The following is a 26784-nucleotide window of genomic DNA, read 5'->3' on the forward strand; positions in this document are numbered from 1 at the left end:
AGTTACACATACAAGTATACAATCTTTTTTCTCACATTATCATGCTCCTTCACAAGTGACTAGACATAGTTCTCCAGCAGGATCTCATTGCCTATCCATTCCAAAGGCAATAGTCTACATCTATTAACCTCAAGTTCCCAATCCATCCCAATCCATCCTCCTCCCCCTTGGCAACCACAAGTCTATTCTCCAAGTCCATGTTTTTCTTTTCTGTGGAAAGTTTCATTTGTGCCATATGTTAGATTCCAGATATAAGTGATAGCATATGGTATTTGTCTTTCTCTTTCTGACTTACTTCACTCAGTATGAGAGTCTCTAGTTCCATCCATGTTGCTGCAAATGACGTTATTTTATTCTTTTTTATGGCAGAGTAGTATTCCATTGCGTATATATAACACATCTTCCTAATCCAATCATCTGTTGATGGACATTTAGGTTGTTTCCATGTCTTGGCTATTGTGAGTAGTGCTGCAATGAACATGTGGGGTGCATGTATCTTTTTCAAGGAAAGGTTTGTCTGGATATATGCCCAAGAGTGGGATTGCTGGCTCATATGGTAATTCTATATATAGTTTTCTAAGGAATCTCCATACTATTTTCCATAGCAGATGTATCAACTTACATTCCCATCAATAGTGCAGTAGGGTCCTCTTTTCTCCACACCCTCTCCAGCATTTGTAATTTGTGGACTTATTAATGAAGGCCATTCTGACTGGTGTGAGGTGGTACCTCATGGTAGTTTTGATTTGCATTTTTCTAATAATGAGTGATGTTGAGCATTTTTTCATGTGCTTGTTGGCCATCTGTATATCTTATAAAAATGGCCATACTACCCAAAGCTATCTACAGATTCAATCCAATCCCTATCAAATTATCCGTGACATTCTTCACAGAACTACAACAAACAATCCAAAAATTTATATGGACCCACAAAAGACCCAGAATTGCCAAAGCAATCCTGGGGAACAAAAATTAAGCAGGAAGCATAGCTCTCCCAGACTTCAGGAAATATTACAAAGACACAGTCATCAAGACAGTGTGGTACCGGTACCACAACAGACATGCAGACCAATGGAACAGAATAGAGAACCTAGAAAGAAACCAAGACACCTATGGTCAATTAATCTTTGACAAAGGAGGCAAGAACGTAAAATGGGAAAAAGACAGTCTTTTCAGCAAGTATTGCTGGGAAACCTGGACAGCTGCATACAACTCAATGAAACTAGAACACACCCTCACACCATGCACGAAAATAAACTCAAAATGGCTTAAAGGGAGTTCCCATCATGGCTCAGTGGTTAACAAATCCAACTAGGAACAATGAGATTGTGGGTTTGATCCCTGGCCTCACTCAGTGGGTTAAGGATCTGGTGTTGCTATGAGCTGTGGTGTAGGTCGCAGACACAGCTCGGATCTGGCATTGCTGTGTCTTTGGCGTAGGCCAGTGGCTACAGCTCGGATTAGGCCCCTAACCTGGGAATCTCCACATGCCACAGGTGCTCCCCCCCCACCAAAAAAATGGTTTAAAGACTTAAATATAAGACAAGACACCATCAAACTCCTGGAAGATAACATACGCAAAACATTCTCTGACATCAATCTTACAAATGTTTTCTCACATCAGTCTCCCAAAGCATCAGAAATAAAATCAAAAATAAACCAATGGGACCTAATCAAACTGACAAGTTTTGCACAGCAAAGGAAACCATAAAAAAACCAAAAATACAAAAAGACAACTTATAGAATGGGAGAAAATAGTTTCAAATGATGCAACTGACAAGGGCTTAATCTCTAATATATACAAACAACTTATACAACTCAACAGCAAAAAAGCCAACAACCCAATTGAAAAATGGGCAATGGACCTGAATAGACATTTCTCCAAAGAAGATATACAGATGGCCAACTTGTGGAAATTATTCAGGGGATCCAATGGCTGCTCTCAATAGAATAACTCCCAACAATCACAATTTCTTAGGAATGAAGAAATAGAGATGACTTCATGCAGAATGAAGTCATGTTTTGATCATGAATCAGGTCCGAGCTGCAAAAATTCTTTGGTTTTACTCACAAGTGAATAATACAGATTCACTAACTCTAACTTGCCTTGAAATGTGTAATACAAAGCAGCAGATGGCACCATCACCTCATTTGCTCCTGCTTGGTTTTGCTAAATCTTTTGTTTAATTCATACTGACTCAGCTCAGATCACACACCACAGGGAATCTTCTTTTACTTTTTGGTTACACTGTACCTCACTTATTCACCATCCAAGGCTACCAACTGAGATTTAAGACCCATTTTTACTGATGAGGAAACAAAGAGGAAATCAAACAACACATCTAAAGTCACTTAGTCAATCCAGTGACAGAATCAGGAGCAACAAGGTAACCTAATTAATTTATTAGATAGTATATTAAATTGAGAATTTTGCCAATTACTTGAAGATTTTTCCCCCATGCAATTAAATTGTCCTATCTCAAGTAGTTTCCCTTCTTAAAAAATGAGTGGCATATACCAGGTGAATAACTTTCAGCTGTCTTATGGGTTCAATTTTTCTTTTCCTAAATAAACTTAGGTGTGAAATGCCCATATAGAAAACAGCAAAACCAGGGATGCTATGGTTGTATCAGTACTGGGGTGAGCTAAACACTTTCCTGTTTGGCCTGTACTGTATCACATTTTGCTATAGTTTTCTTCCCTATTAAAAATGATACTGAGTTTAAAGTTATAGCAAAAAAAGAAAGTATAGTTAACATATTTGACCAAAATATAGATGGCCGATACAGTAACAAAAGCAAATGAAGTGGAGAAAGAAAAGCCACTGTGGGTGGAAAAAAGAGGGACAATGCCATCTGTCACCTAAAATGAACATGCATACAAGAAACACCTCCCACTTGAAAATAACACCCTTGAAAATAACACCCACCTTTCTTTGTTTTGTCCTGGCCTCCAAAGGCAATTGGAAGACATTTTTGTTGCAACTGGGACCAGAAATTGGAATTACCTTTAGTTCATCTCTTAGTGCATAAGAAGTATATATTTGTTTTCTTGCCTATTTCCATCATTAGACAGAACTATTGAGACACGGGCTGAAACAATCAGCACAAAAAAAAATCTATAGAGACAAAATTCTTAGCATTTTGGAGTTTATAAACTGAACCAGAAAATAACATTGGGGAATTTTAGGCTATAATATTTGAAGGCACTGATATATATTTTGTACATATATTATTATTTTTTAAAGTGTTTTCATTTTCTTCATATATATATCATAAACATTTATTTATGAGAGCTGGAACAAGAAGTCTTAACCAGAATATTGTATTGTCCTCATCTGGGATTATGCATATTTTGTGAATCAACTTTTTTTTTTTGCTACTCTGTGCATGCCTGTGCTTGATCCTGAAAGAACTGTGAGTCTTGATTTGGGGACTACAAATAATTTTTAATAGGTAGGTAAATTGACATTCTGGAATCCATGAATAATGAGGATCAACTCTATATATATTTCCCATCAGCAGATCTGTGTCACTTTTCTTCTAGTAAAAATCGTATTCTTTATGGAAGTTAATTCACAGAACTCCCGGTTGTGCTGATTGACATATGTGGTTTGGGAGCAAATTGGAATGGTTTGGAATTGCTCAAGTTCACTCAGAGCATCACCTGGTTTATATTATTTTTAATTGCCCATTTTGGCATATTTCAGGGTTTCGAAAGTAGATTTGAAATAAACAGTGATAGGATTTCATAGACATTATAAAGTCAAAGAAACAACTTGAGTAACTTCATTGTCATTCCATGTGGTCATTTGCAATTATTATTTGTACTTAATCAATTTTTCAACCTGCAGAGACATTGAAGGCTTCTAAAGTTGATTCTGAAGAAAGGAAGATATAAGAAATCTTGTAATTTCTGGAATTGTAAAATGGGATTTTTTTAAATAAACCTTTGCCACACATATCCTATGTATAAGAATTTTCCCGTTTGTACATCCATTGCTTCAGTGAAAAAAAAACTTCAAAATTGAAAAGCATTCAAATCAATTGTAATTAAATTGATGTCTTAGAATGCAGTTTACTCCACATGAAACCAAGAAAAAGATTAATTTTGTCCATATCTTTGACAAATTTGGAGAAAGAATCCAAAACAGTAATATTGTTACTTATTACTGTGACATACCTATATGTAGGTATAAATTTCTTTTCCTTTTCCAAAGGGTGTTAATATAACTGAAAATATTGTATTTATAATTAAAAGTAGTTTGTACAATAATATTTATTTTTATTTAATGTACACATTTATGTGCACTTTTTTTTTTTTTGTCTTTTTGCCATTTCTTGGGCCGCTCCCGCCGCATATGGAGGTTCCCAGGCTAGGGGTCTAATCCGAGCCGCAGCCACCGGCCTACGCCAGAGCCACAGCAACGCAGGATCCAAGCCGTGTCTGCAACCTACAACACAGCTCATGGCAACACAGGATTCTTAACCCACTAAGCAAGGCCAGGGATCAAACCTGCAACCTCATGGTTCCTAGTCAGATTTGTTAGCCACTGAGCCACGACGGGAAGTCCCATAACAAAGATCTTTAAAAAAAAAAATTCACTGCCTACTTTTATTTTCCAGACATTATTATCATTCATTCTATTTCATTGTTGTTATTAATTTTTTTTAATTTTATTTAATGTTTGTTGTACGGGAAGAGGGAAGAAAAAGTAATAATGCTAAGTGAACTGTTCAAAATATGTTGGGTACACCACTGCTCAAGAAACTCAAGGATTAGTGAGGAAAGCAGTTACAAGCATCTAACAAAAAGAAAATGACACATAAATATATTTCTTCCTTGGGTAGACAGGGAAGTTTCAAACACAGGTGCCATATGAGAGTGAAGTTTGTATGCACTGTAAACACTTCTCCCCAATGAAATGCAAGAAAAGGGGCTTGAGTTAGAGGAATAGCAGAGGTTCTATGCGGAATATGAACAGGATAGTACATGGAAACCATGAAACCATAAACAGATTCAGAAAAGAGAAGGTCATAGGTAAAAGATAGTGAAGGGCACATATTCACCATGAAGAATGTGACAGTTATAAAGACAGCCTTTGGTTTACTTAAAATTTTTAGAGGCTCTAAGAAAGGATTCTCTGTCATTTGTAGTAAGCATAAAATTAACACTTGACAGAACATTGTGACTAAAGCTAAGTAATTTTTGTGGTCTACCCAAACCAGGGCATACCTGAACAATTTAGGTAATTTGGGGGTGTTATCCCCCAAATATAATGCGAAATCAGTTGGGATGGGGACTGGGCCTCATGCCCTTTTGTATCCAAGCTCCTGAGGATATACTAAATGTTCAGTCAATGTTTAATTGCTTAATGGATGGAAGGAGGAAAGAAGAAGACCCAAGTGAGCATTCAAATTAGAGGTGAAATTTGAGGATTTTTTTTTAAATTTATGAACATAAAAGGAGACGTTACTTTAGAATGTTTCTGTCTCCTGAAGACTTATATTTTTGGCGGAGGGGGGTACTGCATCCAGGGCATATGGAAGTTCCTGGGCGGAGGGTCAACTCTAAGCCACAGATGGGCCAACATTAAATCCTTAACATGCTACACCACAGAGGGAAGTCTGAGACCTACATTTTCTTTTTCTACAATGGTTCTTCAGTGAATCTTTATTTTTTAATAATCTTATTTCATTCATATATATATTTCTCTTTATTCATTTATTTATGTAAAATTTCCAAAAAATCCCATTAGATGTTATGCCTCAGTATCTCCTGTGTTTCCTTTTCCTGATAATTACTAACTCTGCTAATCCTACCAATATAAATATTATTTGGGGAAGGTATTATCTTTAAGATTTAATTCTGGAAGCAAACACTGTTAACAACCGTTTAACATACGTACAAATGAGGAGTTCCTGTCGTGGCAAATCAGAAACTAATCCAACTAGGAATCATGAGGTTTCAGGTTCAATCCCTGGCCTAGCTCAGTGGGTTAAGGATCTGGCATTGCCGTGAGCTGTGGTGGAGGTCACAGATATGGCTCAGATCTGGCGTTGCTGTGGCTGTGATGTCAGCCTGCAGCTATAGCTCCGATTGGACCCCTAGCCTGAGAACTTCCATATGCCCTGGGTGCAGCCCTTTAAAAAAAAAAAAACACACATGCAAATGAGAGCGTGATCAGGTTGATTGGGCTGCCCTCAATACCGTTCTTTTCACTGGTTTTATTGATATAATATTCAATCTGAGTCGATTCAATTAATTGTACTATTGGTTTATAAAATTTATTTTCACTTCTAGAACTTTTCTTAGATTTCTCATTTTTCTTTGGAGAACAAACTTGCTATATAAGATGCAATTTTTCATCAAATCTCACTGAGAATGTGAATTAGATAGTTGTTTGCTGGGTTTTGTCTGTTTATTTATTGGTTAACTCGGGGGTTTTTTTACATTAATATTTAACTAGGGGTCTTTTTCTCTGAATACGCAAACTATCTCTCCCCACACCCTCCTGCCTTTTAAAATACTGAGGGGTTATTTTCTTAGTTTGTCAAAGATTTGTGTAATCACTGTTTAACTGTTTTAGTCCCAGACAAAAGAGAAGACGAAGAAGTTTACATTTATTGGAAAAAAATGTAATTGTATTGGAGTTAACAGTCAAAATTTTTAGTTGACTTATAGGGTTGTTTTAGTTCAGGTGTTTAGCAAAGCAATTCAGGTATATGTGTATATATTCCATTCCCTTTCAGATTCTTTTCCCATGTAGGTCACTACAGAGTACTGATTACATTTCTCTGTGCTATGTAGTGGGTCCTTGCTACTCATCCCTTCCATATGTAGTAGTGTGGGCACGTCAGTCTCCAACCTCCCACTTTATTCCTCCCCACAACATTTCCCCTTTGCTACACGTAAGTTTGGTTTCAAAATCTGTGAGTCTCTTTCTGTTTCGTGGATAAATTCTTTAGTATCATTTTGATTAGATTCCACATATTAGTGATATGAGATTTGTCTTCCTCTCTCTGACCTGCTTCGTATTTAAAATTTTCTTTGACAACTTAGCCAATTGTTTTTGTACAACTGTAAATGTAAAGAGAATGGCAGTCATAGATAATAAAAGCTATTACATGGAGTTCCCATCATGGCTCAGTGGAAACAAATCTGATTAGTATCCATAAAGATGCAGGTTCAATCCCTGGTCCTGCTCAGTGGGTTAAGGATCAGGCGTTGCTGTGAGCTGTGGTGTAGGTCGTCGACACGGCTCAGATCTGGCATTGCTGTGGCTGCGGTGTAGCCTATAGGCTGCAGATCCAATTCAACCACTAGCCTGGGAACCTCTATATGCCAAGGGTATGGCCCTAAAAAGTAAAAAAAAAAACAAAAGTTATTGCATGAAGATTCTCCCACTGTGGGGGTGGGGTCTGAATTGGCAGTAAAAAGCTTTTGTTACCGCCTGGAAAGTGCTCCTCTGTTTACTATTCTCTAGTTCTATTTAGTCCATGAGGCTTTCTTCCTTGAGCTAATTTATTAACTGAGGACAATCCCCTGCTTCCAGCTATCCTCTGCTTTTCCAAGGGTTGCATTATGGAACTAGAAGACTGATGGAGATTAAGATTAGATCCATACCACCACTTTGCAACATGTCTATGAAAAGTTGGAAAATTTTTGCAGCCAGCTAGGTAAAAGGGAGAAATTTTTTTCCTACTGAAGTCCCTTCCATGTTGATAGGGATTTGTGAGAACCACAGAACCCCTGGCACAGAACTACTCCATCCAAACTTCTGCACTAAGAGATTTAACAAACTGTAACATAGAATCTTGCGGTTTAAGGCTGTGTCCCTGGGGTGACCCTAGACCCTCTTAAAATGCCTGCCTGAGAAAGCTCAGAGCTTCCAGGAGAATTTATTGGTTGTTCCAGAGGAAACTTGGAGATAGTCAGATAAGCCTCTGAATCTTCCTCTTAGAACAATTACTTTTGAAGCCTGCAACTAAAATCCTCTCTCTGCCCTTTGAGATGTAAATTGACTGCCTAAAACTTTCATCAAGGTCCGGAAAGACATCTCTGAATGCAAACATTTAGGGAGTTAGGGATGTAATTGGCCCTCTAACGTCAGTGGGGGCACCACTTTGCTTCAACATGCACCACTGTCTCCTATCAAAAAAGATGGAGAAGTTTGTTTCTCTTTTGGAAAAAAGATCAATTAATAAATCTAGATGGTCTTATCACATGGCTTAACCCTCTCAAGACCACTCAGTACCTTTCCCCTAGCACACCCCAGCCTTTAAAAAGTCTCTAGTCTCCTCTTTTGGGGAAGTCGAGTTCAGTTTATTTGGGGCCTTCTTTTCTGTTGTAATCATATAACTGAACAAAATCTGTCCTTGCTGCTTTAATGAGGGCCTGGGGTTTTTTGTCTTCGACAACTACCAGATATCTCCTTCACTCTGTTTGCTTCGAAATCTTTTGAATGGGTTGGCTACCTCTAGTTTCCAGCAATGATATGTGTTTTCCATATCTCATTAATTTGGGCATTACTATGGAAATCAGAAAAGAGGAAACATCAAGTATTTAATATAATACTCAGTCCCAGAATTCTCTATAAGCTGTTACTTGCCATTTAAGCGTATGGAATGGTAGCATAACAGAAGAGGTCATGGGTTTAGCAGTAAGAGTAGACTTTGGGTTGATTCCTTGCAATATTTTTAGTAGTTTCTTAAAATTGAGCAAGTGGGTAAAATTTCTATGTCTCATTTTTGTCGTTTGAAAATAGGACTAAACAACAAGGTCCTACACTATGACACAGGGAACTATATTCAATGTTTTGTGGGAATTCCTGTGGTGGCACGGCAGAAATGAATCTGACCAATATCCATGAGGATGCAGGTTTGATCCCTGGCCTTGCTCAGTGGTCTGGGATCCGGCTTTGCTGTGAGCTATGATGCAGACGCGGCTCAGATTTTGTGTTGCTGTGGCTGTGGGGGAGGCTGACAGGTGTAGCTCCAATTTGACCCCCAGCATGGGAACGTCTACATACGCCATGGGTGCAGATCTTAAAAAAAAAATCTTGTATAAATAATAATGAAAAATTATATGAAAAATAATACATAGGACTAAAAGAAATAGGACCAGTAGTGCCTAGCTCACAGACTTGTTGGAAAACTGAGATTGTATGAGAGAACATGTACAATGGGTAGTACTTAGCTCATAGTCATTGTTGAATAAATAATGTACTACTTTGTATTATCAACCTCTGACAAATCCCAAAGAGATGTGTTACAGTGTACCTTCTAATGGCATCCTTCCCATAGCTACCTGTCTCTGGGTTCTTCTGTTAGTCAATGAGATTCTTCACAGATAATCATTTTGTTCTTCTAACCCCAGCTCTGGCCAGATGAAAAGATGGATATTATTTGCTAAGTGTTTACTAGAAGCGTGAGTACATGAAGAAATGAATGAATGTATAGGTCTAGCAAAGTATGGGTGAATTCAAGGTATCAAAATTATTTTAAGTTCACCTAGGCCAAGTCAACTGATGATGTCCAATTCAGTTGTGAGACTGATGAAAGCAGCCTAAGACATGAATGGTGTCATTTGTCTTACATTTGGCCTGAAACAAAGATCTATCTCGTGTGCTACCTTTTCATTTTTTATGTGACATCAGTCTCAGAAACAGGATCTGAAGGTACCAATGGGAAGTTACCACAGCCTAGTTTTCATTTCCTGCTTTTGGGTAGCTGGTCGGACTACTTGTTAATGCTTAGTAAATGCCAATCCCACGTGATTTGACTCCCAGATCCTCTTTTGTCTAGAGGCACTTGTCTTAGGAGAAGAGAGGGATGAGCTCGCCAATGCTGTATCAGTTTAGAAACTCACTTGAACCATGGAATACCAGGCTCCTTTAGAAAATGTGGATGAAGATGGATACACTCAGTTAGACTTCAGCTCTCACAAGCTCACCAGGAGATCTGTGGTCTCCGAGAAAGGTATTTGATTTCAACATTGTCAATCTCATCAACTGAAATTGGAAGTGGAAAAGAGAGGCGAGACATGATTTGTTGGGCTTTTATTACTATATGTTGATTTTCAGAAATCACTGAAGATTCTTTGAATGTGCACGAAGCCTTTTCTCTCAGCAACCATTCAGTGACCAATCATTAGTACAGTTGACCCTTGAGCAACAGGGGTTTGAACTGCACAGGTCCAGTTATATATGGAGGTTTCTTAATCATAAATACTACAGTGCTACACCATCTGAAGTTGACTGAATCTGTGGAAGCTGAACTGTAGATATGGAGAATGTCAAATACTGAGGGTCAACCGTAAGTTATACAGGGATTTTTTTGACTGTGGGAGGGTAGATGCCCTTAACCCCAGTGATGTTCAAGTGCCAAATTTATTTAAGTTAATTATTATGATGATGAAAAATACCTACAATTTCTCTATTCTCTAGAGATGGGCACTTCCAAAGTAAGAAGTTGTATTAAGTGAGGTGAAATTCAAAGATGAAAGAATTTTGATAGGAGTGGCCTACTTGATAGAAATGAGTAAATTGTAGCATGGGATTTAAGGAAAGGTAAAGCAGGGAGTTCCTGTCGTGGCTCAGCAGAAACAGATCTGACTAGCACCCATGAGGACGCAGGTTCGATCCCTGGCCTTGTTCACTGGGTTAAGGATCAGGTGTGGTCATGAGCTGTGGTGTAGGTCACGGATGATGCTCAGATCTGGCGTGGCTATGGCTGTGGTGTGGGCTAGTGGCTACAGCTCCCATTTGACCCCCAACCTGGAAACCTCCATATGCCTCGGGTATGGCCCTAAAAAAGACAAAAATAAAAAAGGCAAAGCAGTGGATATGAACAACATCAAGATACTGGAGATCAGGAGAAGAATGAAAAGATGGAGAAAACAACTTGTGATTTTGTAGAAAAGGCCAAAGGGAAGTCAGAAGTCTTAGGGCTTAGAAGCCCCAATCTGAATTTTTTGTATGTGTGATAATGAGGTTGATTTGATATTCTTTATTTTTTTATTTTTTGTAAAGGGAGTTCTTTGTATGTCAGTGAAGAAATATATGTGTTAGATAAAAATATCCCATTATCAGGATATGAGTCTTAAACCAAATGTAAAAGAAGTGAAACCTGGACAAGGGCATTGAAAGATCTGTCTCTTTAGGAGTTCCCTTTGTGGCTCAGCATTAACAAACCTGACTAGGATCCACGAGGAAGCGGGTTTGATCCCTGGCTTCGCTCAGTGGGTTAAGGATCCGGCGTTGCCCTAAGCTGTGGTGTAGGTCACAGAGGCAGCTCGGATCCTACGTTTCTGTGGCTATGGTGTAGGCCGGCAGAGACCTCTCTCTTCATTGAATGAGCCATTTAATCTCCCCTGTAATTCTCCTATTTGAAAATTCTCTGAAATGCTCTTAATGCCTATTCTCAATCTTGGTGTGGGGGTATTAATAGAAAATGAATTTCTTGTTATCAAGGGAGAGTTTATTCACAGGTTTTGACGTCAGAATTTGCTCCCTTCTGCTTTCTGCTCATTCATATTGCACAATTATTTTCCTCTCATCGCTTGTGCAATTCTTTCCTTGGGCAACCTGTTGGGGGAGAATGGAAAAAACTATGCAAAAGATAGGGAGGTATGTGTGTGTTTACATGTATGTGTGGTTAAACGGTGGGTTATCTAGACTGTGCTAGTAGTCTAGGTGCCTTTATGTGTGTTCACTTATTTAATTTTCATAATAACATTTTGATGTATTAGTATCCTAACTTTTCACAAAGAGAATTGAAAAAAAAGAAAAAAAAAAAAACAAAAACAGAGGGCATAATTTTCCCAAGAGCATGCAACAAATAAGAGAAAGGGGAAGATTACTCTTAGAAACCAGTGCTATTTCTGCTCCATGAAGCTGTCTCAAGAAGAAGTATGCTTTCAGGAATCCTGATAGTGTCAAGACCTATAAACATCAATGTGGAGCTGAAATTTAGAGTGCACAAATACCAAGGCACTGCACTCAAGTTACAGTTTCAGAAACATGAAGAGGTATTGCTAAAAGGGGAGAAAAATTCGGATTATTCCTAGATGAGTAGATATTTCGGGGATCAGATTTTGATGAACTAGAGAACTGAAATGTTCCATGATCCATTATCCAGTTACTTTACTCAATTTCTGCTCCCTTTGGCTCCTCAGGACCTTGTGCTGCATCCCCTTATTGGCGACCCATTACTGCGACTTTGGGAATTTTATGCTTGTTAATGTTGGTGATAGCTGTGGTCCTGGGTACCATGGGTGAGTACTGGGGGAGATGAGCAATGGCAGATATTTAATTAAAAATGTGTAATGGGGAGTTCCCGTCGTGGCGCAGTGGTTAACGAATCCGACTAGGAACCATGAGGTTGCGGGTTCGGTCCCTGCCCTTGCTCAGTGGGTTAACGATCCGCGTTGCCGTGAGCTGTGGTGTAGGTTGCAGACGCGGCTCGGATCCCGCGTTGCTGTGGCTCTGGCGTAGGCCGGCGGCTACAGCTCCGATTGGACCCCTAGCCTGGGAACCTCCATATGCCGCGGGAGCGGCCCAAGAAATAGCAACAACAACAACAAAGACAAAAAAAAAAAAAAGGTGTAATGATCTAGGCAGTCTTTTAAGAGTGTAACATAATCTTATTTAATCTGCATATTGACCTTATTGAATTAGTGCTATTAGTTCTTATTTTAGTCCTGGCATCATAGACCAGTTAACGGTAGGAACGTGATTAGATGTTTAGGCAGTATGTCTAAAAAACTCATACTTTTAACTGCAGTGATCTACTACCTTCTTGAATAGCTGGTTTCAAAGCTGTGGAATTCCTAGGGTAAACGAATGAGAGGAAACCAGTGGAGGTGAAGAAGGAAGTACAATTAGTGCTTATCTTCCTAATGAAATAAATTCTTTAAAAGACTCTAAGACATTTTTATATCTCATGATTTAAAGAAAGTGTTTTGTACCTGGTCCTTTAATCTGAATTTTTTTTGGATAATACCAGGGAATACTTGCAGCACTTACCAAGTACTAAGTGGATATCTTTTGATGGAGAAATAAATTTACCTAGATTTTATATCTCACCCATTCTATTGTCCATATTTTTGTGCCTTCAGAGAGTCTTTATGAAAGATTTCTTAATTAGGTGTTTATTGAGTACATTCTGTGTTATAGGCGGGTTCTCAAGAAGGCCCCATTTTTATATTTTATTTTTTATTTATTTTTGGAAGCACTTGCTACATGTGGAAATTCCCAGGCCAGGGATCAAAGCTGCACCACAAGCAGTGACCCGAGCCGCTACAGGGACAGCCCCAGATCCTTAACCTGCTGCACCACTGGGGAACTCCTCTTGGAGCTCTCATTTTTAAATGATAGATGAAAGAAAGAAGATTTATTACTATTTCAAATTGACCATGGCCCCAATTGACTGTAGATCATTTGCCTCTTGCTTTCTCCCTCACACTTTTTCTTCTCTATCAGGTTCATTTTTCTCTTTTGTATTATACCTTCTTCATGGAAGTTATTTCTTTTTTCCATCTATTTAATCTACCATCTATTTTATCTCTATCTTTTGTCTATCTTTAGCTCTCCATCAGCAATGTATTATCTCTTTATCACTAATTAAGAATGTACCCCTTTATATATGGTTATGGGATTTTAATTCTCAAACATAGTAAAATGACTTTTTTCTCTCTCATTATTGCTGTTCGGCTATGAAGCTATTTGGAGATCAAGTTCAGGGAACAAGATGTTGAAGAATGACAGCTTCCCATCAAGAAATAAAAACAACCAGAGTCAACCCGCACAATCATCTTTAGAAGAGGGTGAGGATACCACCAAGGCTCTCCCAACCACAGGCAAGGGCTGAGTGAAAGGATTAATAGAATCTTTGATTCAGAAGCATTAATTGTTGGTGCTAAGATTTGGAATGGGGCTGCAGAAGTACGTTTACATGTGGTGATTGTGCATTAAAGGAAAGCACACAGCAGTATTACCTCAGTTAAAAGCCTCTGTCATAAATACAATAACGTGATATCTTAAAGACCTTCTGAACTTCGTTGATCGGTTCCAAATTAGATTTTTTTTTTTTTCAAATCAGTAACTCATTTATCACAGACTATGTATGGAGGCTTATAGGAGATTGTATAATTTGATGCAAAGGGACAAAAGAATCAATCAGTCCTAAGGGGATTGATGTTTTAAAGTGGCATAGTTAAAGTAGGAAATCAGACATCACAAAAGAAAAAAAGCGATAGAAGGAAAGAAGGGAAAGTGTTGCTAAGAATTAAGACGCTGTATTAAACATGCACAGGAGAGAGAGACCTAAGATATATGTTTCTGAAAACTCTGGTTAAATGCGTTTTTACAAGTTCATTGATTTAATTACCACTTTATATACAGGAAACCTCAATTCCTTTCTATTTTTTCTTTTTGCCTTTTGAGGACTGTGCTCAAGGCATATAGAGGTTCCCAGGCTAGGACTCCAATTGGAGCTGCAGCCGCCAGCCTATGCCACAGCAACGTGGGATCTGAGCCGCATCTGGGACCTACACCAGAGCTCACGGCAAGGCTGGATCCTTAACCCACTGAGCGAGGTCAGGGATTGAACCCGCATTCTCATAGATGCTAGTCAGATTCGCTAACTGGTGAGCCACGACGGGAACTCCAAAACCTTAATTTCTAATTGCATCTTTATTGACTATGATGATTTTTTTTTTCCCACTGTACAGCAAGGGGGTCAGGTTATCCTTACATGTATACATTACAATTACATTTTTTCCCCCAGCCTTTCTTCTGTTGCAACATGAGTATCTAGACAAAGTTCTCAATGCTATTCAGCAGGATCTCCTTGTAAATCTATTCTAAGTTGTGTCTGATAAGCCCAAGCTCCCGATCCCTCCCACTCCCTCCCCCTACCCCTCCCATCAGGCAGCCACAAGTCTCTTCTCCAAGTCCATGATTTTCTTTTCTGAGGAGATGTTCATTTGTGCTGGATATTAGATTCCAGTTATAAGTGATATCATATGGTACTTGTCTTTGTCTTTCTGGCTCATTTCACTCAGTATGAGATTCTCTAGTTCCATCCATGTTGCTGCAAATGGCATTATGTCATTCTTTTTTATGGCTGAGTAGTATTCCATTGTGTATATAGACCACCTCTTCCGAATCCAGTCATCTGTCATGGACATTTGGGTTGTTTCCATGTCCTGGCTATTGTGAATAGTGCTGCAATGAACATGCGGGTGCACGTGTCTCTTTTAAGTAGAGTTTTGTCCAGATATATGCCCAAGAATGGGCTTGCGGAGTCATATGGAAGTTCTATGTATAGATTTCTAAGGTATCTCCAAACTGTTCTCCATAGTGGCTGTACCAGTTGACATTCCCACCAACAGTGCAGGAGGGTTCCCTTTTCTCCACAGCCCCTCCAGCACTTGTTATTTGTGGATTTATTAATGAGGGCCATTCTGACTGGTGTGAGGTGGTATCTCATGGTAGTTTTGATTTGCATTTCTCTTATAATCAGCGATGTTGAGCATTTTTTCATGTGTTTTTTGGCCATCTGTATATCTTCTTTGGAGAAATGTCTATTCAGGCCTTTTGCCCATTTTTCCATTGATTGACTGGTTTTCTTGCTGTTGGGTTGTCTAAGTTGTTTATATATTCTAGAGATTAAGCCCTTGTCCATTGCATCTTTTGAAACTGTTTTCTCCCATTCTGTAAGTTGTCTTTTTGTTTTCTTTTGGGTTTCCTTTGCTGTGCAAAAGCTTTTCAGTTTGATGAGGTCCCATGGGTTTATTTTTGCTCTAATTTCTATTGCTTTGGGAGACTGACCTGAGAAAAATATTCATGATGTTGATGTCAGAGAGTGTTTTGCCTGTGTTTTCTTCTAGGAGTTTGATGGTGTCCTGTCGTATATTGAAGTCTTTCAGCCATTTGGAGTTTATTTTTGTGCATGGTGTGAGGGTGTGTTCTAGATTCATTGCTTTGCATGCAGCTGTCCAGGTTTCCCAGCAATGCTTGCTGAATAGACTTTCTTTTTCCCATTTTAGGTTCTTGCCTCCCTTGTCAAAGATTAATTGACCATAGGTGTCAGGGTTTATTTCCGGGTTCTCTATTCTGTTCCATTGGTCTGTCTGTCTGTTTTGATACCAGTACCACACTGTTTTGATGACTGTGGCTTTGTAGTATTTCTTGAAGTCTGGGAGAGTTATGCCTCCTACTTGGTTTTTGTTTCTCAGGATTGCTTTGGCGATTCTGGGTCTTTTGTGGTTCCATATAAATGTTTGGATTGTTTGTTCTAGTTCTGTGGAAAATGTCATGGGTAATTTGATAGGGATTGCATGGAATCTGTAGATTGCTTTGGGTAGTGTGGCCATTTTTACAATATTGATTTTCCCAATCCAGGAACATGGAATATCTTTCCATTTCTTTACATCTTCTTTGATTTCTTTGATTAAAGTTTTATAGTTCTCGGCATATAGGTCCTTTACCTCCTTGGTCAGGTGTATTCCGAGGTATTTGATTTTGTGAGGTGCAATTTTAAAAGGTATCGTATTTTTGTATTCCTTTTCTAATATTCCATTGCTGGTATACAGAAATGCAACTGACTTCTGAATGTTAATCTTATATCCTGCTACTTTGCTGAATTTATGAATCAGTTCAAGTAGTTTTGGAGTTGAGTCCTTAGGGTTTTCTATGTATAGTATCATGTCATCTGCATACAGTGACAGTTTTATCTCTTCTCTTCCTATATGGGTGCCTTTTATTTCTTTTGTCTGTCTAATTGCTGTGGCTAGGACTTCCAAAACTATGTTGAAGAGCAGTGGTGAGAGTGGGCATCCCTGTCTTGTTCCAGATTTGAGTGAGAAGGCTTTCAGTTTTTCCCCATTGAGGATTATATTTGCTGTGGGTTTATCCTAAATGGCTTTGATTATATTCAGGAATGTTCCCTCTATACCCACTTTGGCGAGGGTCTTGATCATGAATGGATGTTGGACTTTGTCAAATGCTTTTTCTGTGTCTATTGAGATGATCATATGATTTTTGACTTTTTTTTTGTTAATGTGGTGTATGATGCTGATTGATTTGCGTATGTTGAACCATCCTTGTGAACCTGGGATGAACCCAACCTGGTCATGGTGTATAATTTTTTTGGTATGTTGTTGGATTCGGTTGGCTAAGATTTTGTTGAGCATTTTTGCATCTGTATTCATCAATGATATTGGGCGATAGTTTTCTTTTTTGGTGGTATCTCTGTCTGGTTTTGGAATGAGGGTGATGGTGGCATCATAGAATGTCTTTGGGAGTATTCCTTCTTCTTCAACCTTTTGAAAGAGTTTAAGGAGGATGGGCACCAATTCCTCTTTATATGTTTGATAGAATTCACCTGTGAAGCCATCTGGTCCTGGACTTTTATTTGTAGGGAGTGATTTTATGACCTCTTCAATTTCATTTCTAGTGATTGGTCTGTTCAGTTGGTCTGTTTCTACTTGATTCAGTTTTGGCAGGCTGTAAGATTCTAGAAAATTGTCCATTTCTTCCAGATTGTCAAACTTGTTGCCGTAGAGTTGTTCATAGTATTCTCTTATGGTTTTTTGTATTTCTGCTGTATCCGTTGTGATTTCTCCTTTTCCATTTATAATTTTGGTTATTTGGGTTCTTTCTCTCCTCTTTTTAGTGAGTCTGGCCAGGGGTTTGTCCATTTTGTTCACCTTTTCAAAGAACCAGCTCTTGGTTTTATTAATTTTCTCTATTGTTTTTTGAGTCTCTATTTTATTGATTTCTTCTTTGATCTTTATAATTTCCTTCCTTCTGCTGACATTAGGACTTTTATGTTCTTCTTTTTCGAATTCATTTAGGTGGAGGTTTAAGTTGTCCATTTGGGATCTTTCTTCTTTTTTGAGAAAGGCCTGTATTCCTATAAATTTCCCTCTGAGCACTGCTTTCGCAGCATCCCATAGATTTTGAGAGGTTGTGTCTTCATTATATGATGATATTTTGACTTCAGTTTTTCATCTCTGGGCACACACCTCCTCACTATTTTATCACAATACTCTCTGTAATGTGAATAATGGCTTTATGCTTTTATCTCTCTCTTTTTTTTTTTTGGAAAATTGCATTCTGACATGGATCTCACACCTGTAAAATAAGTTAACATGAAATTACAGTTCACCTTAACGATTGATTTTGTGTTGATTTATTTTAGAAGTTATCATGGAGAAAGGGATTTCTGGGCTGACTTTGAAGGAATGGAAGCAAATTAATAAGGGAGGGAGGGTCAACGGTCTAAAACACAGTTTATAGTTACTTAAGTCAATTTTTAAGTCGAAATGAATAGGGTTTTTGTTTTTTTTTTAATATGGTCTCTTCTGTCAAATCATATCCCTGTCATCTGAATAGAACATGAAATGAATTAATGACAACTCATTGATTATTTTTTAAGTGTCCTTAGGATGAATGGTGCTTGCACTGAAAGAGGTATTGGCATAGGATGGACCTCATTGTATTTATCTTTTATTTCCAGGAGTTCTTTCTAGCTCTTGTCCCCCTAAGTGGATCACACATGAGAATAGCTGTTATCTATTTAGCACATCATTAGATTCCTGGAATAGAAGTAAAAGACAATGCTCTCAACTGGGTTCTTATCTCCTGAAGATAGAGAGCTCCAAAGAGCTGGTAAGTGTAGATTTCAGCTATAATTACCTATGATCTATACTGAGCAGAAAAATGGACGTAGATCCCAGGTCACAGTGATTTTTCCCTAAGAGAATATCCTTTTACATAGTATTCATAATTGTAATAATAGCATGGATTAAGTGAGTAAAGTATATATTCCCTCTCTTTGTAATTAAACTAAGCACATTTTACTTCAAAATAAATTCTTCTACCACAACTCCCAGTGCACATGATTATAATAAGCAGGCCACTCCTCATTTCTTGTGGGTTTGGATTTCAATTTTTAAATTGGTAGAGTTAAAAGGAAAATTCTTCCTTTGTCATGATAATTAGCAAGGAAATGTCAACTATGATAATCTCCATTTATAAATCATTTTCTCCTTGCAAGATACTGGAAAAGGCAAAGAGGTTTAAAATCGTAACTTGCAATAGCAATGTTCATGTATATTGTAAGAAAATAGAAACAATTCAAAGGCTATTAAAAGTTAAATGTCTAGTATTGGCAACAAATATAGAAGTTAAGAGAGACGTTTCCCTTGTGGCTCATGAGTATTCAACAGAACTAGGATCCAGAGGGATACAGGTTCGATCCCTGCCCTTGTTCAGTGGGTTAAAGATCTGGTGTTGTCCTGAGCTGTGGTGTAGGTAGCAGACATGCCTTGAATCCTGCATTGCTGTGGCTGTGGTATAGGCCAGCAGCTGTACCTCCAATTCAACCCCTAGCCTGGAAACGTCCATATGCCACGAGTGGGGCCCTAAAAAGAAAAAATAAATCAGTAAGTTCAGAGAGAGAGATCCCTTTTAGCATAAACATTTTACAGAATAAGTGTGACTTAATAATACATCATGAATGAAGGATAGAACTCAGACGGGCTGAGATGAGAAGGGGTTAATAATCAGGAAACATTTTATGCTATTAATTTAAATAATCTATAGCTTCTATGTTTGCTTTTTATTAATCCCAATTTTTTTTTTTTTTGGTTTCTGACCTTACACAACAACTGTAGTTCCCATAAAACTTAATAGAAGTAAATGTATGATAAAGAAAGACCAAGGGATTGGAAGTGTGTCTGGTTTATAGACCTTTCTGTAATTGCCACTATACTGTGCTATATTTGTCAATAATTCAAATATGATCATTAATTGATAAATAACAAGGTGCTACTCCGTAACAGAGAACTACATTCAATATCCTATAATAAATCATAAAGAAAAAGAATATAAAAAGAATGTATATGTATACACACATATGTGTAACTATATAAACGCATATACATATATATACACATATAAATGTAACTATATACATACAACTGAAATACTTCGCTGTTTAACAGAAATTAACACAACATTGTAAATCAACTATACTTCAGTAAGAAACACATAGATATGGTCATTAACCCCGGATTACATATTCATAAAACATGCAGTAGACTAAACTATTTTTAAAATTGTCATATAACTTTGAGAAGCATTTATTGACAAAGATCTTATAAATTTATATTTTTAATTAAAATTATGGAGAAGATAGTGGCCTTTCATCCATGGACATTGCCAGAAGGAGGTTCCTCTTTGGATTTTTTGTCAGGTAGTTTGAACACAAAGGTAGTGCAATTTTGACATTATGGCTCTATTCTGTATTGGAAAATTCAACAACAATGACTGAAAAAATGAGAGATGCATTTTGAGACACTCAGAGCATTCAAGAGTTGGCACTTTTCTCTAGGCTGACACCAGCATATGCATAATCTTCTACTAAGGTGACTCATTCTGTTGTCTCTCAAAATCTGTAATATCTCTTCCTGCATCTTCTCTTTGTCTATATCATCTCTCTCTCTCTTTTTTTTTTTTTAATTTTCCCACTGTACAGCAAGGGGGTCAGGTTATCCTTACATGTATACATTACAATTACATTTTTCCCCCAGCCTTTCTTCTGTTGCAACATGAGTATCTAGACAAAGTTCTCAATGCTATTCAGCAGGATCTCCTTGTAAATCTATTCTAAATTGTGTCTGATAAGCCCAAGCTCCCGATCCCTCCCACTCTCTCCTCTCTCTCTTCTTGATGTGTTTTGGTATTCATGTTTTCTTACAGGAATTTATATCAAGGCATGTGTCTTCCCAACCTGATCATTCATTTTGGATAGGGCTTTCTCACGGCCAGAATGAAGGGCCATGGCTTTGGGAGGATGGCTCCATGTTATTGTCTAACTTGTAAGTATCTGAAGATACAAAATTTCATACCTTTCTCAGCAAAAGTTAGTTAAGAATCTGATCTGTTGGGAGTTGCCGCCGTGGCTCAATGGCTAACGAATCCGACTAGGAACCATGAGGTTGTGGGTTCGATCCCTGGCCTTGCTCAGTGGGTTAAGGATCCAACGTTGCCGTGAGCTGTGGTGTAGGTCACAGATGTGGCTGGGATCTGGCGTTGCTGTGGCTGTGGTGTAGGCCGGTGGCTACAGCTCCAATTCGACCCCTAGCCTGGGAATCTCCATGTGCCGCAGGAGCGACTCAAGAAATGGTAAAAAGACAAAAAAAAAAAAAAAAAGAATCTGATCTGTTGACCATAATAAGGAAGAGAGAGAAAAAGATACATAGTGATGGGAAGAAAGAAAGAGGGAGCCAGGAAAAAAGAAAACAGGAGGGTAGAGGAAGACTTGAGAGTCAAAAGGAGCTGAGTGGTCACTGTGAACTGTCAACGCAGGTGTGTTTCCTCAGCTTTCATAGGAGGAGGGCATGTATTTGAAGCTGTCCAACCAGAGCAGTCACTGGGACATGGTGTAAAACTGTGGTTAAAAGCATGACTTTGAACTCAGTTCTCGGCTTGGGTCAGTGATTGGCCCACTCACTGTGTGAGACTGGATAACATGCTTTAACTTATCTGAGCCTCTGCTTGCCATCTGTAAATGAAAATAAAAATAGTACTTACCACTTAGGATTTTGAAATAGAGGAGAGAAAAGTAAACTCCCTTATCACAGTGTCATGCACATAGTTAATGTGCAATACATGCTTTATTATTAATTTGAAGAGCAACCACATTTCATATTTTATAAAGATCTTTTAAACAGATTTTGCATTTGCAAGATTATAAATTCTTCCTCAGTGCATGGGTATACACTAATATACACACAATGAAGGGAAATTTCTATATGGAGATTTATGATGAGGAGTCAGCTTGCTTGATTATAAAAACCGAGAATTTCCACAATCTGGCGTCTGCAAGCTGGGAACACAGGGGAGCTGGCAGTGTAATGCAGCCCAAGTATGAAGGGCTTAGAAGCAGAGGGGCAGCAGTGTAAAACCCAGGGCAAGGGCAGGAGAAAGCAAGATGACATGAGATGTCTCTATTCACACAGTGAGGCAGGAAGAAAGGAACAAATATATGCTTCTGCCTTTTGTTCTGTCCAGCCCCTGGATGGACTGGATAATATCCATTCACATTGGGGAAGATCATCTATTTTACTGAGATCACTGACTCAAAGGACACACTCAGAAATAATGTTGGATCTGGCGATGGCCAGTAGAATCAACACATGAAATCAGCTGTCACAGAGTGTTGAAGTCTTCTTCACTGCAGTTGTCATTCGTTTTCTTCTTAATATCTGTAGAGTATGAACATATATTTCCCCTTTTAAACTTCTGTCCTTGGTGTGTTTCTGTGTATATGCGTGTGTGTATGTGTGCCTACATAATCGCAATGCTAAGTGATTTTACTTTTTCTTTCCTTTTTTTTTATTCCCATCTACCTCAGTGGATGTAGTTTTCAAAGAAAGAATGGTGGCTTTGTTAATTCTTTCTCTGTGTCTTTCTTTCTCTTTTTTCCTTAATTTTCCATACTGAAATTAAACTCTGTCAAATCCTACTATTTGATCCTACCAGTCAAAGAGGAACACCATAAACCTGAGACTGTTTAAATACTCCACTTTGGTTTTTTTATTGTCTATCTATCTATCTATCTATCTATCTATCTATCTATCTATCTGCCTACCTACCTACCTACCTACCTGTCTATCATCTATAAATACATCCAGTAAAAAGACTATATATGGATACACTCTTCCTGTAGGTTCAGATAGAAAAACCATGAGTACCAGCTTGTGTTCAACATCACAGAGGATACATTTTTTCTCTCACTCGCCACCTGGTGGCAAGGTTGAGACATGCACTTTTCATTGCTATTTTTTTCTATTGGTAGCGTCCTTTTCCATTTACTCCTGTAACAAAATCGTCCTTTGTTTTCCAGCTTCTGTAGGATTTTCTGTTACATTTCCATCTTGAATGCACTTATTTCACAGAATTAAATTAAATAAATGGTATCCCAACAATTGATGGCGTCTTGGATGCCATTTTCATTGAAAAATGCAGCTCCAGAAAACTGTAGATATGTATAATATATTAAGCAGTTGATTAGATTTTCCCACATGTTAATGGTTTTCTTGCTTCTTATTCCTTTCTGCTTCTCCTTCCTTCGCTTTTGAATAATTTTCTTAAACCTGAAGAATACCCTTTAGTATTTCTTTTAGAGTTGAAATTTTAAAATTGCTTTCTCTGTGCTCGTCTAAAACTGTCTTCATTTTAAGTTTTACAAATATTTTGAGTTAAAATTAGAAATTTGCAGTTTTCTCTCTCAGGCATTCCAAGGTATCATTACAATGCGTTCTGTTTTTGAAAGGTCAGCTATTTGAAAATAATATGTTTTAAATCTGATACTTTTTTTCAGCTTTGACATTTTCTTCAAATGTTGCTTCCTCTCTTCTGAAATTTTAGTTATATGTACTACAGCCCCATTCACAATATCCTACATACCTTTTTTTATCCTATATTTTCATCTTTTTTTCTTTAATCTATATTTACTTTTCTCATATAATTCCGGTTCATTATTTTTTCCTCATCTGTAGTTAGTCTGCTGTTAAAAGCCTCAATTTAGTTTTTAATTTTGTTAGTGAGTTTTTGTTTTATAATTCCTCAAATCTACCCACTCGCTATAATTTCTTGCTTTCTTCCAACATTCCCCACATTTTCTTTTAACTCCTAGAATACATTGTCTAGTCGTTTTAAGATTTGTGTTTGATTATACCAGTATTTCATACTTGCGTGTACCTGTTTCTATTATCTTTTTCTTCTATTTTTTGTTCATGTTGATTTGTTTTCTTATGTCCCTGAGTATTTCTGATAGTGTGCTTAACATTACATCTTAAACGTTTGTAAAATTAACTTGAAATCTACAGAGTGGCTTTTGATTTGCTACCGGTAGGCACTATTGGTTGGGAATAGCACGAACTGCTGATTAGGATCACATGTTGATGTTATACCACTTGTTTCACTTCCCTTAGCCCAAGCACAGGGAATGTATTGGCAATCTTGACAAAATATATATCTTACTTTTCTATAGCACTTGCTTATCTTAAGTTTTCTGTTGCCGTTTTAAAATATGACTAGCAGAGGAGTTCCCGTCATGGCTCAGTGGTTAGTGAATCTGACTAGGAACCATGAGGTTGTGTATTCGATCCCTGGCCTCACTCAGTGGGTTAAGGATCCGGCATTGCTATGAGCTGTGGTGTAGGTCGCAGACGCAGCTCGGATCCGGCATTGCTGTGGCTGTGGTGTAGGCTGGCAGCTACAGCTCCAGTTAGACCCCTAGCCTTGGAACCTCCATATGCCGAGGGAGCTGCCCTAGAAATGGCAAAAAGACAAAAATAAAATAAAATAAATAAAATAAAATAAAATAAAAAATATGACTAGCGGATTCTCTACTAAAGTCCTAAGGGTGGATCCAAATCAATGTGTTGATATGTTACTACTTGCTGGTGACAGTAATTTAATTTGGCTCTGGACATACCCCAACATCTTTTAGATGTCAAGAAAATATTTTTGGAGAAGAACACTGGTCACAATTCACCCTGAGCAGGATCAAAATAGTTTCTTGCCTTAGCCTAGTCATTTCAATAGAAGAATTCGCTCAGTCCTCCAACCTCAGAGCTAAGATGAGGTCAAGACACAAAATGAAAGAGTACCCGATCATAGCTTTTACACTGAGGCTCACTCAGTGATGTCCTTTGAGCGTGACTAAATAATGCTGCTCCTACAGGAATCCAAAGAGCAAATAGAATGGAGCCAGGCTTCTGTGTACTCACGGGTATTCTCAGAATTGTCTGTCATTATGTTGCAATACAGTTCAATCTTCAGGATGCATTAAAAATATGGAGTTGTTTGAACTGCCTTTAAATAGCTTTGCTATCTATGATCCTTCCCTTAATACCCATGATCCCTTTCAAGAAGAATTCTTCTACTTGGTCTACTCAGTAAATATACCCAATGATAATTTTACCAAACTGTTGCTTTATTTAGTAAATATATTTCTAAGTAAAATGTTGACAGTTAAGAACTCGCTGTAAACTATTAAATGGTTTTTACTTCTTGTCAGAAGTTTAATTTCATGCCACTAATAGTATTTCTTTAAGAAGTTTTAAGTCATTTTTATGCCTGCATAATGCAGGCTACTTAGCAGCAAGTAGAATCTAAATGCAAGTTTCCTTTTTCAATAATATTTACACTTCAGAAATTCTTTTCGCCGATATCCTTCCCAATTTATTCCAGCATTGTGCAGATAGTAAACAGTATTCCTTAAGTTTATCCTAACCTTATTGTATTATATTTTAACAGGTTTCAAATCAGAAGCACAGTTACCCAAAAAGAGTCATCTCACAATTGTGTGTGGATTCATGTGTCAGACTTTTATGACCAACTTTGCAGTGTGCCTTCATATAGTATTTGTGAGAAGAAGCTGTCAATATAACAGTGAAGATGTTGCTGTGGGGGAACCAAGAGAAGTAAGGAGAGTAGAAAACAAAACAGAAAAGGGGAGATATTTGAGCTCAAAATAAAGGCTGAAAATATCAAGAGAGCCCAGCCATCTTTAATCTCAGCTGAGAAACAGGATGGGGAGGCTGTGTCACCAAACTCTATTGGGCGACCCAGTATCGTGTTCTAAGTATTACAGCCCTAAAAACGGAGATAGGGCAGCTGAACTTGAATTTTCATTCTCCCATTGACTTGGGGTTTACCTGGGATTGATGCAGGCACCTCGTACTTCTGAGAGAAAAGTTATATTCCTTATGCCTCTTTTTGAAATGAATACTTTGAAACGGAACAGCTTAGGGTCCTTCCTTGTCCTTCGCCCTGACTTAATATCACCCTAGACGCAATCACCCATAAGCGAAAGATTAGACAACCTGAGCATCATTGCCTATGGGTTAAAGATTTATCAACACATGATGTTTTTCAGGAACTTTCCTAGTCTGTTCTCAATATGCCCTTTGCACAAGTATTATTATTCTAGGCAATAACCCAGAAGAACACCGTCATGGACACCTCCTGACTCCAGCTTTGAGGACTAAGATTCCCCCCAAAGAAAGAAGAATGCATGTTTGTCCCAACCCTGATTCCTATCTGAAAACCTGTTTTTCTCCTTTTTTATTATAAAACTCACAATTCTTTCTAAGGTGGGGAGGGGGCAGAGTCTTTAAGGCATCAGCTTGCTGTGGACCCTCCTTTGCCTGGCAAAGCAATAAAGCTATTTTTTTTCTCCCTTCCCCAGAACTCTGTCTCTGCATTTCAGTTTGGCACCAGCAGACAGAGGCCAAACTCCAGCAACAGGATTAGCCACAAATTCTTGGTGTTTCAAGGACATCCTAATTGCTGACTGACCCAGAGTGGTGGTGGTGTGTTTTTTGTTCTTGAAATGTGCACATATGGCGTGTTTCCATGACTTGCTTCTCCATGTTAGCAGTCTGTCCCACACAGGTGGAAATCTTTTTTGAATGGTTAAATGAAGACAAGGGGAAAAAAAAAAAAACAAAAACTTCACTACAACCAGAGCCATTTTATTATTTTATTCATCAATATAGTCATGATTATGATTGAAAGCATCATAAAAAAATCCGTGCTTTCATCTTTTTTTCCTCAAATAGCAGAGCGTATCTCTGACTAAGAGAATCTTGTACAATATGAAGTTGTAAGGAATCTGCTCTTATAAGAAAGCGTTCTCCTTTTAAAATATGATCAATCAAAAAATCTGATAATGAGTGTTAAAAAAAACCTGTCCT

At 38.0% G+C, this 26784-nt stretch overlaps 1 protein-coding gene across 3 annotated transcripts; it reads left to right on the top strand.

The window, feature by feature from the left end:
- Window positions 1-9802: 9802 nt before the first annotated feature.
- CLEC7A (C-type lectin domain containing 7A) lies at window positions 9803-26784 on the top strand. 3 transcript variants are annotated; one of them, XM_047788569.1, is made up of 6 exons: window positions 9803-9980; window positions 12178-12276; window positions 13723-13860; window positions 18528-18679; window positions 20774-20892; window positions 25343-26784. In XM_047788569.1, exons 1-6 carry the CDS (start codon window positions 9878-9880, stop codon window positions 25473-25475), a joined length of 744 nt encoding a protein of 247 aa, XP_047644525.1. In that variant the 5' UTR covers window positions 9803-9877; the 3' UTR covers window positions 25476-26784. The 3 variants fall into 3 exon arrangements, with proteins under 3 accessions (XP_047644525.1, XP_047644526.1, XP_047644527.1); XM_047788570.1 differs by having other exon boundaries at window positions 13723-13827; XM_047788571.1 differs by lacking the exon at window positions 20774-20892.

This window comes from Phacochoerus africanus, chromosome 7 (assembly GCF_016906955.1).
Source record: "Phacochoerus africanus isolate WHEZ1 chromosome 7, ROS_Pafr_v1, whole genome shotgun sequence".
NCBI lineage: Eukaryota > Metazoa > Chordata > Mammalia > Artiodactyla > Suidae > Phacochoerus > Phacochoerus africanus.